The sequence below is a fragment of the Zerene cesonia genome, unplaced genomic scaffold (assembly GCF_012273895.1).
Source record: "Zerene cesonia ecotype Mississippi unplaced genomic scaffold, Zerene_cesonia_1.1 Zces_u003, whole genome shotgun sequence".
In the NCBI taxonomy this organism is placed as follows: domain Eukaryota; kingdom Metazoa; phylum Arthropoda; class Insecta; order Lepidoptera; family Pieridae; genus Zerene; species Zerene cesonia.
This window is the reverse complement of record NW_024045133.1, coordinates 1,776,584-1,794,456: the sequence shown is the minus strand read 5'-3', so window position 1 is coordinate 1,794,456 and position 17,873 is coordinate 1,776,584. Positions and strand designations below refer to the sequence as shown.

The 17,873-nt window shown below is 35.4% G+C and overlaps 2 protein-coding genes across 4 annotated transcripts in view; both read right to left on the bottom strand.

The window, feature by feature from the left end:
* The window catches only part of LOC119838490 (60S ribosomal protein L4), a 33,087-nt gene that overhangs the window by 9,325 nt on the left and 5,889 nt on the right, over nucleotides 1-17,873 (bottom strand). The window contains exons 6-10 of one of the 2 annotated variants that reach the window (XM_038364440.1): nucleotides 17,761-17,859; nucleotides 17,084-17,219; nucleotides 16,004-16,139; nucleotides 15,260-15,419; nucleotides 14,092-14,288 (exon numbers count right to left, since the gene is read on the bottom strand). In XM_038364440.1, the coding sequence (XP_038220368.1) occupies nucleotides 14,115-14,288; nucleotides 15,260-15,419; nucleotides 16,004-16,139; nucleotides 17,084-17,219; nucleotides 17,761-17,859 (705 nt within the window). In that variant the 3' untranslated portion in view covers nucleotides 14,092-14,114. Of the gene's footprint in view, nucleotides 1-14,091; nucleotides 14,289-15,259; nucleotides 15,420-16,003; nucleotides 16,140-17,083; nucleotides 17,220-17,760; nucleotides 17,860-17,873 lie in introns of those variants that run through there. The other variant, XM_038364441.1, reaches the window with a different exon arrangement.
* LOC119838491 lies at nucleotides 2,215-11,339 on the bottom strand. 2 transcript variants are annotated; one of them, XM_038364442.1, is made up of 7 exons: nucleotides 11,053-11,339; nucleotides 9,694-9,801; nucleotides 7,734-7,849; nucleotides 6,257-6,368; nucleotides 5,203-5,329; nucleotides 3,923-4,545; nucleotides 2,215-3,587 (listed from the first exon to the last, which is right to left on the bottom strand). In XM_038364442.1, exons 1-7 carry the CDS (start codon nucleotides 11,124-11,126, stop codon nucleotides 3,569-3,571), a joined length of 1,179 nt encoding a protein of 392 aa, XP_038220370.1. In that variant the 5' UTR covers nucleotides 11,127-11,339; the 3' UTR covers nucleotides 2,215-3,568. The 2 variants fall into 2 exon arrangements, with proteins under 2 accessions (XP_038220370.1, XP_038220371.1); XM_038364443.1 differs by lacking the exon at nucleotides 2,215-3,587 and having other exon boundaries at nucleotides 3,597-4,545; nucleotides 11,053-11,183.

Here is a 17,873-nt window from a genome sequence, read left to right as displayed (position 1 = left end):
AGTAATAAATGTTATTTGCAGTTAACAATTTTCTTTTTTCTTTATTACAATATTTATGGCAAGACTAGGTATAAGCTGAAATAGTTGAGAATTGGCGTTTTATAGTGTTGAAAATTATTTATAAAGATATTTTTTTTCTTATACTTAAGGTTTTTGTGTAAATGCGGTGCTGTGTGTTTATAGACAATAAATTTATTTCTTTCTTTCTTTCTTTCTTTTGCAAAAACAGTTTTTGTACAGCGAGTTTTGATTACCTCCTTGTATCTTCTACCGACTACTGTACATTGGTTGAATATTGTTTTTTTATGCGTTTTTAGTGTAATAAGTAAAATGTATAGTTGCCTGACTGATAGTAAATCACATAGTTTATACAGTTCAGTAGTTGGGTATCGGCGTGGTTTTTGGTACATGACTTTTAGAAGACGCCTATGTACGCGCTCTACTTCTATAAATTTAGACTTGTTCGCTCCCCCCCCCAGATAGGAATACAATACACTAGGATAGATTGAACTAGTGACTTGTAAATTTGATTCCTGAGTTTATGTGAGGTTATATGTCTCAGAGATTTAAAAATCCAGATAAGTTTCCGTGTTCTTTCATTCATAAAGTCTACGTGTGAATGCCATGATAAGCGGTGATAAAATGATTCCGAGATATTTAATACTAAAAACTTTTTAAATTATGTTACAATTACAGTTTGTATCATCTGTTCCGTCACATTCGTGCAGTTTAAGATTAAGATTATTGTTAGGTTGTGATTTTAATAAATAATTAAATTAGCCCTTTTTTATTTATTTATTCGTATGATTTATGTATAAAGACGGCGTATATTCAGGTTTGATATACCAGGAAGTTATAAACAGGTGGATGTTAAACTAGACTTATTTAAACATAGCCTTTCTTTAAAAAAAGCAGGGCGGTAGTACCAGGGGCGCATAATTCGATAAGAGACTACTAAATGATTATTTGCATATAACACAAATGGACCGTACTTTATTTTCTACTCGTACTCGTATATTAATCAATCGTCATCAACTTGTTATATTTATGACGAATATTCAATAAAAGTTCACGGCCAGTAAGTTATTATTGATTTTATATTCAAGTTATGTATTAGGGAAACACGAACAATTAAGATGTTTGTTTGCTTGCACATCAAGTCTCAGCAGAAGAAGTAATGATATTTATTTTCCATTGATATTGGCATATCTACCAGGGTCTCATAAATCTAAGTATGTGCGAATCTTCTTAAACTGCAAAATTCGTTCGTACCTTTATCTTATATCTTTAAACGAGCAATTCTTGTATATATATATATATATATATATACACTAGCTGCACCCGGCAAACGCTGTTCTGCCTTACTCTTATCATTTAGGGGTGTGAAAAATAGATGTTAGCCGATTCTCAGACCTACCCAATATGCTTACCAAATTTCAGAGGAATCGGTCAAGCCGTTTCGGAGGAGTATAGAGACTAACATTGTGACACGAGAATTTTATATATAAGATATATATATAATTGGAATCTCGGAATCGGCTCCAACGATTTTCATGAAATTTAGTATATAGGAGGTTTCGGGGGCGATAAATCGATATAGATAGGAATTTTTTTTAGAAAATGTCATATTCGTGTTTTTTTTTTCCTGACATCTATTGGTGAATAATAATACTATTTTGCTTCGTAGATAGCTGGACAACTGAAATAACACATAGGCACTTTTTATACCGATATTCCTACGGGATACGGACTTACGCGGTTTCAACCGCGGGTCACAGCTAGTATTAATTATAGTAGTTACTGGATGAAGGACGGAGCGCCACGAACAACGGTTATCACAGTTGGAGTGAGCAGGACGGCAAGGGATGATTTTCAACTGCCGCTTTAGCCATCCAGCACAACGGATTGTACTAGGAGCGCAGTAATAATAAGGAGGTTTAGCGTAATCGTAGCGTACTCGCGTAGGTCGCAGCTTCTTGTACGTATGCGCTCCTAACTTTCGTAATGGATTATATTGTTATGTAGTAAATTGCTAATTTAATGAATAAAAATTTCTACGGTTATTGATCCGAGGGAAATATATTTAGTTACATATAAGTGACGTCTATAGTTTTCTTTATGATAATTATGTGTTCATAATAAACGTGTTTTCTTTTATAATACATATCGTGATGAAAATTTAGTATGATAAAAGGGGATAAAATAAAACGCACCTTTAAAATAGTCTTATATTCAGTACTTAACGAAAACCAAAACATAATTATGGTATAATTTCTAATAATCTAAGCTTATGATTTAAGCGACAATCTGTACAGATGAGAAGAAAATTTATACACTTTCTTTAATTACAATTGAAGGCGATGAAATTCATTATATAATTTTAACAGCCAGTGTCACAACTTCCAGATATGTTTTCTTTAGCTTATCTGTCAGTTAAAATGACAAATAAAGTAAAGTTAAATAAGCTATCAGAGATTTTATCGGCAAGTCGTGAACCTGGCCCTTGATCTGCAATGTCTATAATTAACATACCAACTGTGCAAAAGAGCGTAATGTTCTAAATTTATTCCAAATCCCAAACGTAAAAAGTGTTGTGTTAACTTATTCACAATTCTTTAATTACTAATAATTAAATTTAGCGCGAAAAGTGGTCAATAATATTTTGCTTAAAACTCGATTTTTCATTTCCACAATCAAAAACACAATTTTAAAACAAAACTTATCGTCTTTAAATAATATAAACTTTTTAGTTAGTTAAAAACCTTAATGCCTATTTATTAATAGTTTGTTGATGTAAATAAATAACATTTCAACTTTATCTCATAATGAATCTTTAATTTTGATGAAGTGATTTCTTTTTTGGCAAACATATTTATCTAAATTTAAGAAATTATCGACTGGCTACCAAATAAAATAAAATACATTGCGACACAATATTCAAATAAAATACTTTATTTTCTCGTCTTGATGAAAGCGTTGGCATCAGATTTGATGTCTAACAATGGTCGATAGTTGTTTCATCAAATTTTAACCGACTTCAAAAAAAGTACTCTTATTTTTCCGTACATCCGTGGCCCGATTTCAACTTTAGCATTTTCGTGAATTCTTACCACCTAGAATTGCATCAGTAAATGGCGAGCCAGCCGATAGAATTCGCAATCAATTCTAAACGTCTATTTTACACTATCCCAACAACATAATATATGAAAAAAAAATCATCTTAAACTAAGTAAGCGGTCAATATTTAAAAAAAAAATATCTATCCTAAATACCGACTTCAAACGAACTCCAGTAAAACGAATCTACCCGCAATTTACATTATTTTCTTTTTAAGTTTGCCGTGGATAAAAAAAAAAAACTAATTTTTTACGCAGAACTAAAACAGAGCGGGTAGACGCGTTTCGACATCACTAAACATACACTAATGATTATTGAGGAAGCGAAAGAAACAAAATACACTATCATCATCATTATTATAATATATTAAACTCTGAGGGAGCTGTGTGGCCGGCGCTGTGGATCGTTGTGGCGCCCACGAGAGTACGTTGTAAAAACTAAGCCAGTATCATCATTTAAGGCCATTCATACTGGAAAGAAATTAAAAACATTAGCGTTTTTTTCTCATCGACGCGTGGATAAACCGGCTGTTTCGCTACGGTGTCACATATCATTCAGATAATACAGCTGTATGAGGCTAAATCTCTGTATGCATATAAAACGGATTTTGACGCGTTCTTTACCAACAGATTTACATGTTTATATGTATAATAACATCAATTAAACCACCAACGGCGAAATTAAACTCGTACGAAGCCGCGGGCAAAGGCTAGTTGTATATAATTTAGCACACACGGACACAGGGACATCATACCGAAACCACACCGATCCGTCCAACAGCCGGAATTAAGTCACAAAATCGTACCCGAGGTATTTCTTATTTTTCCTCCGGACGCGCGCCGCTTTCTTCTCATCATAGTCCTCGGAGGCGTCCTGGTCGTATATGTTGTTCTCCACCACCCAGTCCTCGCCGATCTCCGTCTTGATCTGCTTCACCTGCTCCCGGACGGTGGGCGACTTCTTCTTCCGCTTCCTCTCCTCCCTCGACTTCCTCGGCCGCTCCTCGAGCACCAGGTGCGGGTACTCCTCGACGATGAAGCTCTCCGGCTCGTAGCTGGTGGTGATCTCCACGCCGACGGACGGATCGACGTCCGGCAGTATGTAGTAGTTCTCGAAGTCGCCGTGGAGCGTTATCTCGTTCATCTCTGTGGTGAAGTGCCTCTTCTTCTTGCCGCTGTTGCAATGTTTGATGTACGCGTACTTCGGCTTGGTGTCGTCCGGGATGATGTTCACCGTCCACTCCTGGTGTTCGGAAGCCGGTATCTCCTTGACCTCCTCCATGGTTATCTCCTGCTCTTCGGCTATTTCGTATATGAAGTTATCGGAGATGTTGCCGTCGTCCATGATTTGTAGGACCTCGCTCTGGTTCTGCAGGTTCGGATCCACCTCGCCCTCTGTCTGGCCGGAGCTAGACGTTTGTGGTATGATCTAAAACATAAGGAGGTTATGAAATAAATATCTGTAGCTGTATAAATATGCCTAATATTATAGACCGCCTCTATGGTAGAGTGGTCAATGTGTGAGGGGTCCCGGGTTCGACTCCTGGTGAGGACACACAGAAAACAGAAGGTTGATCACCTACTTGTCCACAAAGAAAATCGATCAGTGTAACTAGTAACAGATGTATATCATCTGCCCCATACCCCACTGGGGGACACGGGACTTCAGTTTTATATGAACATACAATGGGTTACATTATCATACATGGTATCACAGAGCGGTTGAAATACCATATGCTTCACCTCAATACCACTACAATAATTGCATAATCCCAGTTATCCATATTGATCATATAAAGCTGAAGAGTTAGTTTGATCTCTCTAATCTCAGGAACAACCGGACCGGAGTTCAAAGGTCTTCACCATTGGATATCTACATGATCCACGAATGCTAAAGGCTATTTATGTACCACGAGCAGAGCCGGGGCGCAAGACTGTATGTGGAGAAAGTTAGTAAGCCAGAGAGTTATATAGGCCACTTTCATCACAGTTGAATGTCTCATTCACACAGGAATTTTCTTTAACCACGCGAACCCGCGAGCAACAGCTAGTTGATTAAAAAAAGCATGAAGATGTCCTCCCATACCTCTATAATCTGTTTGGGATCAGGCATTTTGGTGATGACCTGCTCCGACTGAGTGATGGAAGCTTCCGCTTTATCACTTTCAACCTTCACAACCCACAGTTGCTTTTTCTGTAGATTCTTCAATGAACTGCAAATGAGAATGTGTAGTTTTAATTATTTATTATAATTAGCCAAATAAAACTCTATCCTTTTTACTGCGTTTGAAGGGTAACATAACATAATTGCGCTAAATAGAGTTTGAATTTTTCTTGCGCAAATATATTTATGTTTGGAAATTAAAAACTTTTTAACGGATTTTAAACGCGATTTATTCATTATATTATTAACCCGACGTTTCGAACACTTTACAGCGAGCGTGGTCACGGGAAGACTGTAATATAATGAATAAATCGCATTTAAAATCCGTTAAAAAGTTTTTAATTTCTAAAAGTATGATACTCGCATAAAATCAAACTATACAATATTTATGTTAAATTAGAAAAAATTAATTTTGTATATTCCTCTTGCAATCACTGCATTTTAACATCGGTTAAGTAGTTTTCCACTAACAAAAAAAAACAGTAAGAGTGTGTGGATAGTTAAATCTTGCTTATTTCTCAATTACCATTCAATATTACATAGTTATGTTAGTAGTTAGTTATTAGGTTCGGAAGGCAGTTTCTACAGAGAAGAGCCGGCAAGAAACTCTGTATTTGCTCTTTTAAAATAATATAAATTTTACATTTTAATTCTACATAACATGCAACATGTACATAACAATGACGCCAATGAACTGACCTATGGTTCTTAAGCGACAACATTCCATGGATTGTCATCTTCCATATATTCATTAACGCTATAGTAGGCTCTCTGAATTACTAATATTTACATACTTTTTTAATTTAGCACTACTAAATGATTTAATACTATGAGGAATTCTATTGTATAAGCATATACCTTGTCCCATAAATGAATTTTTTACTTTACTAAGCCGGAAAACAGGCATTTCAATTTTATTTCTGTCCCTCGTGTCATAACTATGTCTACCACCACCTTATTAGTTAAGCGCACTCACAGGTAACCCAGCGTGTCGACCAGCTGTCTCACGTTGAGACGAGAAATCGCCTCCGGTTCCTTTTTACACGACTCCATGCTGTAGTTGTGTTCTATGCGAATGATGTCGGCGGCTGAAACGAGATTTTTAATTATTAATATATTAGAGATCACTTGGTAGTGATAAGACCGCCTTTTTGTACAATAATTCTATTGTTGCTGTGTTTTTTTTTTTTTTTGTATTGTTTTTCTTGGTGTACAATAAAGAGTTAATTATTATTATTATTATTGGACGCTCGTCCCCGCTCCGCTCGGTTATCAAGATTCCTGTTTCATCCCAAGGGAGCATTTAATCGGAATAAAAAGTATCCTATCACCCAAGTTAGATCGTACCCGTGTCTGTATATTTCATCAAAATCCGTTCAGTAGTTTCAGCGTGATTGACGGACAAACATCCAAACGAACAGAATTTCTAAGATACAAAAGGCGACTTGTTTGCTAAATAGCAATTTCTTCCAAGCAACCCGAGTCAAGCATAAAGAGAAAAAAATTATAAATTCAGGAATTTAGTGTATAAGTTTAATATCGAAAATAGAAATTTGTTCTAGAATTTCTCCTCACCTCCACCCACGAAAAAGAATCAATTTATCAACCGACTCAAAAGGGGAAAAGGTTATCAATGGAAAAAAGAGGATTGTATTTTTTTGGGTTTGTCACCACTATCGACTATCGACTGGGAGAAGAGATTTTAATGATTATTTTCTTAATTAAAAGCTGGTACAAGCCCATTCGTTTCGTTTTTTGTTGTTCACGATAAAACGAATGTCTTGATGTCCATTGAGTGACTTAAGGGTTTTTACATATTATATAGTCAAGTCCCTTGTCCCTTAGTGGGGTATGGGGCAGATGATATAAATGTGTTTCACTGATTGATTTTCTTTGTGGACAAGTAGGTGATCAGCTTTCTGTGTCCTGCCAGACCGAGACATTTTTTCTTTGTGCGCATCCAGTGGGATTCGAACCCAGGACCCCACGGCTGTACGCTCACACGTTAAACACTGACATATATAATATGTTATAATTATCATTAGTTAGTTAGGCAATTACTTAGTTTTAGTTGTAAGTTTTTTCTTGTTATGTCGCTGTTGCATTGGGTTATAACTTATAACCTACTTGCTGCGCCCCGCGGTTTCACCCGCGTAAGTATGTATACCGTAGGAATATCGGGAAAAAAAGTTGCCTATGTGTTATTCCAGTTGTCCAGCTATCTACGTACCAAATTTTATTGCAATCGGTGCAGTCGTTATTGCGTGAAAGAGCAACAAGCACACACACATCCTTACACACTTTCGCATTTATAATATTAGTAGGAAGTAGGATTAGCAGGACAGGCTAGTAGGATAGGATATTGGCATATGATATTCATAAATAAATAAAAAAAAAATCCAATAAAATAGATTGTTGGAAATCATTATTTCAATTGTCATTCTTTTTTTTACCTTTTTTCTGTTCTGGCGTCTGCTGCACCGGCGCCGCCTGCTCCTGCGGCGTCAGCAGCTCAGGCAACATGGGCGAGTCTATCCATAGCCCTTGCGCATCCAGCTCGAAGTGGTACCTAGGTAGAGAGGTATTTTATGTATGTGCTAACTGAGATGTTAGGTCTTTATGAGAAGATTCTCATAAAGACGTATTATCTTGGATGTAGATACACCCAGCCACCACTCCTTAGTAGATATAGATATATATCTAACTAGCAAACTCGGCGAACTCCGTTTCGCCACCAGATGGCTTCGTTTTTCCCGCTTTTCTGTTGAAATTTTTCCGGAATTTTCTTTGCTATAAACCTCACGACGCCCAAGACCTTTCCAACGAATGCAAAACCGTGGAAATCGGTTCGTGCGTTCTGGAGTTATAGCGTCAGGAAGGAAAACCCGACTTATTTTTATATAGTAGAAGATAAGCAGTGGTGGTTCAGTGGTGAGGACCTCGGACTTTAAAATCTATAAGTCGGGGTTCGAGACCGGGCGAGCGTGCAGGAAATAAACTGATTTTTTTAATTTATCTGCACATGTGGATAACATAACCACTGCTCGAAACGGTGAACGAAAATATCGTGAGGAAACCGGCATTTTCGAGAATTAAAAGTTCGACGACATGTGACATCTGCCAACCCGCACTTGGCCAGCGTGGTGGATTATGGCCTGAACCCTGAAAGGAGGCCTGTGTCCCAGCAGTGGGAGCACAACGGCCTGATGACGATACATCTACTAGCTGACCCGGCACACGCTGTCCTGCCTTACTCTTATCCTTTAGGGGTGTGAAAAATACATGTTGGCCGATACTCAGCCCTACTCTATATATACAAAATTTCATAAGAATCAGTACAGATGTTTCAGGAGAGTATGGCAACTAACATTGTGAGAAATGACAAAATTTTATATATATAGATATTAACAAAGGCCGCGTTCCATCGGTACAATATTGTAATCATTGAAATAATATTTCATATGATTCTTAATCATCTGAAGAGAACGCGCGACGTGTCCCCTAGGCACATAAAACCAAAATGATTCCGTTTAGAAGCTAGGCGTTGCTACCAAGGAGAGAAAAACGTATCATGGGTAAAGCCAGGGAGCACCGTTAGTTACCAATAAAAGCAATAATTACAAGTGCTGAGGTTACGTTCATTTCATACAGATACGATAAGCTGTGTTCGCATGAAAGATTAAGAAACATCCATACCATAAGCATCCACCCGTCCATAAACTTTCGCGTTTATAATATTATGTAGTAGGATATTTATGCTTGAATTAATGCGTACATAAATAGACTATATTATAAATGCTAACAGGATTAATGACAAAACAAATTGATATAGCTTAATATAAAAATACTAAAAAGTACGTGCCGCATTTAAGAATCGTAGTAGAATCGCGTACAAAGTTTATTTTACGTTGATTCTAACCTACGACTATTGCTTTTTCAAATTTGGCGCGATACGAAAGCAAGTTTTTATAAAAGCGCCATCTACATTTCATGTGAAGAAACTCTAAGACAAAAGCAACTCGAGTGTATCTTGCCTATAATAACCATAAATTTACATAAAATAACAAAGAAACACAATTTCTTTTCACTTCACCTTCTATTATATACTAAGAATATATAGATGAATTTGTATGAACATGCTAATATCACAAATTACTGGACTGATTTTGAAAATTCTTACCTTAAGTCATGAGAACTGTTGTTGTGTTTCAGAATATGAGCAAAATTAGGTGTTAAACAACGAGATAATAATTTAAAACTACGATAAAGACGACTTCATCTAATAGAACAGTTGAAAAAAAACTCACTACTTTAATGCATATGAATATTAACATAATTTCAATTAATATTTATAAGGTTGGGGGGTATTTACTAAGAGAAGAAGACAATCACTGAGTATAAGTTTAAACTCACCCGCACAACTGTAAGTTAACGTGCCGCCAGAGGCACTCGCTCTCCTCCTGCATAGCACCCTCGATCCAGTCCTGTCTTTTGTCGTCTGTGTCTGATGTGGTGTTGACACTGAAATGAAAAATAATACATATATTTTTTTTATACTGAAATCTATGGGTGAGTGAGATTTTCAGCAATATTTGTAGCATTCTTGTCCTACTACTTTTATAATCTTAATAATATTAAAGAAAGTTTGTAAGGATGTGTGTGTGTTTGTTACTTTTCCACACAACAACTACTGAACAGATTGCAATGAAATTTGGTATGTAGATGGCTGGACAACTGGAATAAATACATAGAAATATTGATTGAAGCTCTGAGTGATGTTATTGAGTAAAAACAGCATTTTTCTGGTACAGTTTAGTCTTGTAAACATCACCGACAGACAGACATACAGACGTAAGCATATATAATATTAGTATATTTTGAAAGATATATAGGGTGTCTTATACATTTGTGAGGATGAAGAAAAGAGATCTAGTCCTCCTATGTGAGTTTTGGGCATAAACCTGCATACTGATAACATAAATTAAACTTAAACCAAGCAAACAGACATATCATTTAAATTGCAAACAAAGAAATTAATATAGATATATGTGCTACTGTTAGAACTGTTCAAGGGAATAGACTATAATGAAAATAATGTCCACATTTGACCTACATAAGCATAAAATATCCTGGTTGAATTATTAATAATATACTTAATTAATATAAAATAAAATAAACAAAAAGTGTTATAATATTTGATAATAGTTACGTTTATATTTTACAAATTTTATTAAGATTAAGTTACAAATATATTCAAAATATCTATTATTAATATGCATAAATTGTCATAATATCAAAAATATAATAAAAAAAGTACAAATGCAAAAATAACATTCACATTACATAATTGTCTCCATAATATATTCATAATAATTAATGACACAAATAGAAAGTTGACATATTTACGAATATTTCAGAGAAACTCAGAAATATGTGTATTTCACAACATACATTTCAGTGGTGCTTAAGGTGTGGGGCATAGAGTCGAAAATGGAACCAAAAAATTTATATGTTTAAAATTAATTACAACCTCTCTATTAGCAATTAAAGACAAACAGAATAATGAAAATAGGTTTAAATGCGATAATACGGCTAAATATGGGAAAAATAGTAATGTAAACATCTTATAGGAAACGATTGAATGATTTTGTTATCATGCATTTAGTGGCGTTATACAAAGCGTCGAGGTCATTGGGCGAAGCCCGAATGAATGCTAGCTCCAAGTATCGCAATTTTATGGTGTGGTTCAATAAAAGGCGGGAAAACACTCACTTGTAGAAGGAAAAGCTGCAGACCACATCATATTCCAAATTGCAGCCCTCTACAACGCATTTTTGAGCACTCATCTTGGGAACCCTAGCCGCGCTAACCAAACATGGACCCCGATCACTCACATCCTTATTTTAACGTGAAAAATTAAAAATATACACATTTAGCGCCTAAACTAACTTTCAAACAAACTAATTTGATGGATCTTTGGAAAATTATCAATCAAATGTCGAAAATGACATGCTGTCACGAAAAGTCCAAGTCCCAAATGCGTGCCACTGCCATGAAATGGTGATGTAATTTACCATGAGAATTTGAAGTGGCAACACCATCTTGATGATTTATTAAATCGATTCGTGATATCGATATAAAATTAGGTTGATAATTGTTTCGATTATCGAAATCTCATCCTTATATTTGTATTGTGTGATGGACTTCTTTAATTTTAGATGCAAATAAAATTTTCAAAAAGAAGAAAATGGTTAATCGTTATGTAGTGATTGCAAAACTCATGGTAATTTCAATTTATTTTAATAAAAAAAATAAATTATTTAAGATTAAAATTACATACATGACATTAATTTAACTTAAAATGTAGTATTTAAAATAAAGTGGATGTTACGCAATAGTCATATCATCATATTAAAGAAGGTGCAGTGGTATTTTTTTACTGTGCATAAATGGATTATGCTAACATACCAACCTATATATTCTATACCTAAGTATACAAATATAAAACTCTGACTGTTGATTCAATTTATGTTAAATGTCGCCTTCAAAATAAAGAACATAGTCATAGACAGAAGTTGCCTATTTTAAAGTCAGATAAAACCATCTCCTAGACTATTCTGCAAACCTAAATACATGACAGGTAAACTCCCCAGGTGGGATATCGACAAACGCTGGACAGTCTGGAACTTTCTCAAGAACTACTTTAGACTACTTATTCCTAAGCCGCTTTACATCTTCTTTGTGTTCTTTTAGCAAGAGCCAAAACTTAATCATTTGTGCCACTATCAGGCAAAGTAGTTTGCATTTATAAAAACACGTTCATACAAGGAGAGTATCTCAAAAAAAATGTAGTGTGTTCCTAATTTTTAAACACAACCAAATCAAATTGAAAGCTTTCAAAAGAAAAGTACAGTTAAAAATACGGAATTATTTAAAAATAAATCGATTCTAACACAATCGAATAATAATCGAACATATTTGTTGCTACATCAAAAATGTCTCATAGACTACATATAAGCTTTTTCGCTCCAATCGAGGAAGGTTATATAACGATACTGCCAGAAAAGAAAATAAATAAAAATGATGAAACAACTCCTTCTAGACAAATTTTGAAGGAAGTTAAGATATAAGCGATTTGATTTAACACTCTTGAATCATTCAGGAATCCAGAATCAATCATTTTTAAAATTTATAAACCATCTTATTGCATCATAGACAAGTATTTAGCTGTGTATTGATCGCCTCCATTTCGTGAACATATTATGCTACTTCCGGTGCAGCTAGGCTATTTTTGGAATAACCTCTTGTTACTTGATTTTCATATGCAATGTTATGCATATTTCTTGTATCAGTATTGCATCTAAATAATGCTAATCTAAAATTATTGTCATTGTCATCTAGTTTGTGACAAAAATTGACAACATTTTAGTGTCAAGATGTCAAGGATAATAGCATTTATGTCAATTATGTATGCCATTATGTATTATTCACATTATAAACAGACTCCTCTGCCTATAGTTCTTGTAGAATAATGTTGATACATAGGGATATTGTATCAAAATCACCCATCTCAGACCACTTAACATAATAATTATGAACCGTATTTACAGTTATAAATGTCTATAATAAATTGTCTTAAAATAACTTTATAATCTCTATACTTTAGAGAAAACTGCGGTATCTTAATTGGCCTATCTTCGTATTAAAACTACACTGAAATGTGGTTTATTACCCATATATATTTTGTAAGAATACACCTACTTAACACGATTATATATTACCTAAAACTAATGGCTTCATAGAGCACTTACTAAGTACTTGTCACGGAGATTACCTATGTTATGATAATATGGAACTGAAGATTGTAACAACCAATGCATAAATTATGAATTTCAACATAAGAATTAGCACATATCATTTTACAGAATCACTAGCTAACCCGGTATACGCTGTTCTGCCTTACTCTTATTTGAGGGCATGAAAAATAGATGTCGGCCGATGCTTGGGCCTACTTAATATGCACACATAAGAATCGCTTCAGCCGTTTCAGAGTATGGAAAAGAACATTGCGCCACGAGAATTTTGTATCATATTAGATATAATAGGTACCCACTAGTGATACATAGTAGGCCATAATAGCCTGTAGCAATCAGGGATGAGGTACATGTACTATAGTGATTTTCGAAATCAATCATGCATGAATATCAGGAATATATGCGTTTTCAAACAAATTTTTCAGCTCAAATTTTTAGTATGGGTAATTTACTAGATGTTGCTCATAATTTACTAGATGCTTGTCAAAGAATGTTGGCATAGAATAAGACTATCCCGTCTTATTCTATGCCCATTATCTTCAGAAGAGTAAGCTTTTGGCAGTTTTTGAAATCGAGGATTATTTTCGAGATACACAATAAAAATCGTATCCCTCTTCATTTAGTGTGGCTTATTAGATTCTTATAACAAAAAATACTCAAGCATTATTCACAGAATCTAGTCCATAACTCATACCCATTGTTCGTGAAAAAATTGTTTATACTTATTATGGTAGATATCAATTCACGACTGTTATTAGCTGCAGTCCCGGCTCCGACCTGGTAGTCATTTGTCGCAATTGAATATAAACTATCCTATCTTTTTAGTTAGTTCAGACTGCACATGGTGTACGATTTTGATTAAAATCTGTGGAGTAGTTTTCGAGTTCATTGTAGACAAACAATGTGCCACATAATGTACATATAAATTTAATACTGAATCTTTCTATACAATTGAATTAATCTTATTTGTATTAGGTTTAAAAAAAAACAACACAAAATCAATTGATAAGTTTATTATCTTCACTTCTTAGCGGGGGCCGCTTTCTTCTCGGCCTTCTTTTTAGGGGGTGGAGGGGCGGTTTTCTTTGCCGCTGGCTTTTTGGGCTTCTTCGCTGCCGCCAATTTAATTGCTTTCCTTCGCTTCTCCCTCAATTTCTCAGCCTTCACTGCGGGGTCGTCTTCCGGCAGTTTGATCTAAAATTTTTTTTAATTAATTCCTGCATTCTGTTCGTGTGTTGCATGTTAATAATTTTCGCACGAGTTCAGAAAGTGTCAACGTGATGGGTAATCATTGTTTATCATAACCCAATGCTCTGATAAGAGAATATCATCATATAATGCAGACTTATTTATTTATTTAAAACACGCATAATACACACTATCATTACAGTTATTTCCAATTTGAGATTGTACATATATGTCTGATAGACAAGTTAATAAGTTATTTTCTATCAAAAAGACTAAATAATTACTGTGGTTAGATTGCAATTAAAACACAGTATATTGTCTATTTCTATAATTAATAGAAAAAATAATAAAATAATTATATAATTTTTCTACCTAAAAAGACAGAAATGTTTCAAGTTCAACCTCTTTACAACATCTAGTGATAAATTCAAAAGACATAAACCTTCTATGAGGGTTCAAAACATAATCTATGTAAAATAAAAATGCTATCTTGTGTTGACCCAAACAAAATAAGAGCTCAATTCTCGAGTGAGCTCTTATTTACCTAGACAATTCCTGCACTGACTATATATCTTATTTTTGAGTGTTCAATATTTATTGATTAAAAAATAAATAGCATTGAACACTCTGTATTTGTATGTAATATCCAGATAAGGAACCGGTTTATGTAGGCACTGCTTTTGTCTTTCTTGCGAATAACAAACGGCGATTATGCGACTGTGAGCGTTGTTACAAACCTTATAAGGTTTCACAGCGCAAAATATTTTGTAAAAAGTGTTTTATTTTCTGTACTAATAATAAATAAATAAATAAATCTATTTAGTAATATTGTTCAAAGTTAAAACACTCATCGATATATTTAAACGAATATATCGATGAGTGTTTGAACTATTATCGCTTCTAGTGCACATTATGAATCTATATCACATATATCTACATTATTAATCTGTCCTGTAATAATCACACATAACACTCACACCACGCTTCTCAGCCAAAGCGAGCGCCTTCAAGTTCTGCCTCCTCTGCTGGTCCAAAATCGCTTTCCTCTTGAGCACGGCCGCGTAAGGGTTCAATCTCAACATGGCGCGCGTGTTCGTCAGCGGGTTGAGTTTCCTCTGCGTGCGGATCACTCGTTTGCTGGAACGATAACATTCGGTTACATTTGTTTCGGAGACGTTTGAATTTTTTTGCTCGGGGTTTGTTTGGTTCGGTTCAGAATGTGTCAACGTGATGGGGTAATCATGGGTGGTCATAACCCAATGCTCTGATAAGAGAATATCATCATTTTATTTCATGTAAGTCCCGTGTCCTCTACTGGGGTATGGGGCAGATAATATATATCTGTTTCACTGATCGATTTTCTTTGTGGACAAGTAGGCGATCAGCCTTCTGTGTCCTGCCAGACCGAGGCATATTTTTTTTATTGTCCCCACCGGGAATCGAACCCAGGACCCCTCGGTTCTACGCTCACGCGTTTACCACTGTACCAAGGAGGCGTCGCATAGATATCGTCGCATAGACATGTGAAATACCTAGGGTATAGTTCAAGGTATATATCAGACTTACAAAAATAATTTTTAATTTCATGGTTTAAAAAATATGATGACAAGATGAAGATAAAACGTTGGACAGACTTTTATTATCTAAATCACATGCCCACTAAGCCAGCTTATACCGTTTAAACTGTAACTTATGACAACTTTGTCAACCAATAAACTCACTTGGGCGCTCTCAACACCTTCCTGATCTCGTCAGACTTGAGCAGGCGAGTCAAATCGGTGTTGGCCATCTTGGGCTGCGGCAGGTTGAAGTTCTTCTTCAGCTTCGAGGGCGTCTTCCATGAGCCAAAGAGGGCATCTGCGAAATCGCTTTATGATCAAGAAAGAGTCAAAGTCCTTAACAATGTAGATTTATTAACTTGTAACATATTTAACTAGCTATTCCTCGCAGCTTCGCTCGCATGAAATTACAATGGAAATGGACGTTCAGTGGTAGCTTGTATCAGTCTCCAGCCTGCCATATCCAGGCACAAATATAATAGCATAAAATCACTCCATTGCAAAATGAAAGAAAGACAAACAAACACATACAACATAGTGTTACTAATACTTTTTAATAGCATTTTTTATTAAATTAAACAAATGTGTAGTTAACTTTTATAAACTGCTTTTCGAAAATTTTAATAATACCAAACATACTAGTTTAACATTGTCATCACATTGAAAACTAGGCAAATTGCTAACAAAGGCAATTTCTTAAATTTCTAAAACTCAATCTTGAAAATGTAGTTTTGTGATTTTTTTTGTGACTTTATAAGCATCAGTCTTACTGAAAAGGTAACGGGAATGAAAGTGTGAGTCACTTTTTCAATATAAATGTCCGCCACACGTCGACACACTGGCGCACACGGAATGCCACCAATGTTTCCTTCGGGCGATGCACTATCCCCCGCAAATAGTAACCAGAGTCGTACAGAACGAAACTGGTAAGGCTTTTTGGGGCTCGCGCTGGAGCTATTAAGATAAACTCAAACATTAGACTTATTCAATAAGACTTCTTATAGAATCACTTTTGAGTCGTCAGTACATGCTTTTAATATTTACATCTGGAAAGCAGTTTTAACAGAGAAGAGCCAGCAGGAAACTCTGTAGTTACTCTTTTAAAATAATATCAATTTTACATTTTAATTCTAGATAATACGTAATATATACATGACAATGGTGCCAAAGAACTGTCCTGAGGTTCTTAAGCGACAATCTTCGAGCCGAGGGAATCTTAGCAGTAGTGTTGTCAGTACTAACCGAGCCTCTCAAAAGCGGATCGCGTCCAGATGATGAACCGGCCGACGTGGCCGCCCGGCGCCAGCTTCAGCAGGTTCAGCTTGTTCACGTTCAGCATCTCCACGCCGGGTATGTTGCGGAATGCGCGCGTCAGACCCTGTTGCGATACATTTTGTTATATTGTGTTGTCGGCCATTTTCAATTTTAAATTTGATTGATTTTTCGTTTACATTTTATTATTTTTAAGCCCTTTTATTTTATGTCCATACTAAGAAAGTAGTGAAATAATCATATTTATAACACCCCTCTTTAGGATTTAATAAGTTTAAAATACAAAAATTAAAAAGAGAAAAAGAAGTATTTATTTTGTCAGCAAAAAAACATCAAAGCTTTTAACTATAAAAAAATATAGATATACATCTGTTTCACTGATCGATTTTCTTTATGGACAAGTAGGTGATCAGTCTTCCTGTGTTCTGCCAAACCGAGTTTTTATTTGTGCGTCCCCACCGGGATTCAAACCCAGGATCCCTTATTTCTACGCTACGCGTTTACCATTTCTTGAAATTACGTCTAGTTTCAAAGAGTAAGAATACTTAATTTTAACGGTTTCTTACCAACAAATCACATACACACTTGGCTCCTCTAATAAACACACGCGCACACACACACACACACACACACACACACACACGCACCTGATCCTTGTGGTACACAATCAGCGGCCCCTTGCGCTGGACGCGGCGGCGGTTGCGCATCTTACCCTTGCCGGCGCGGAGGCGTTGCGACTTGTATACCTGTGGTCATTTCA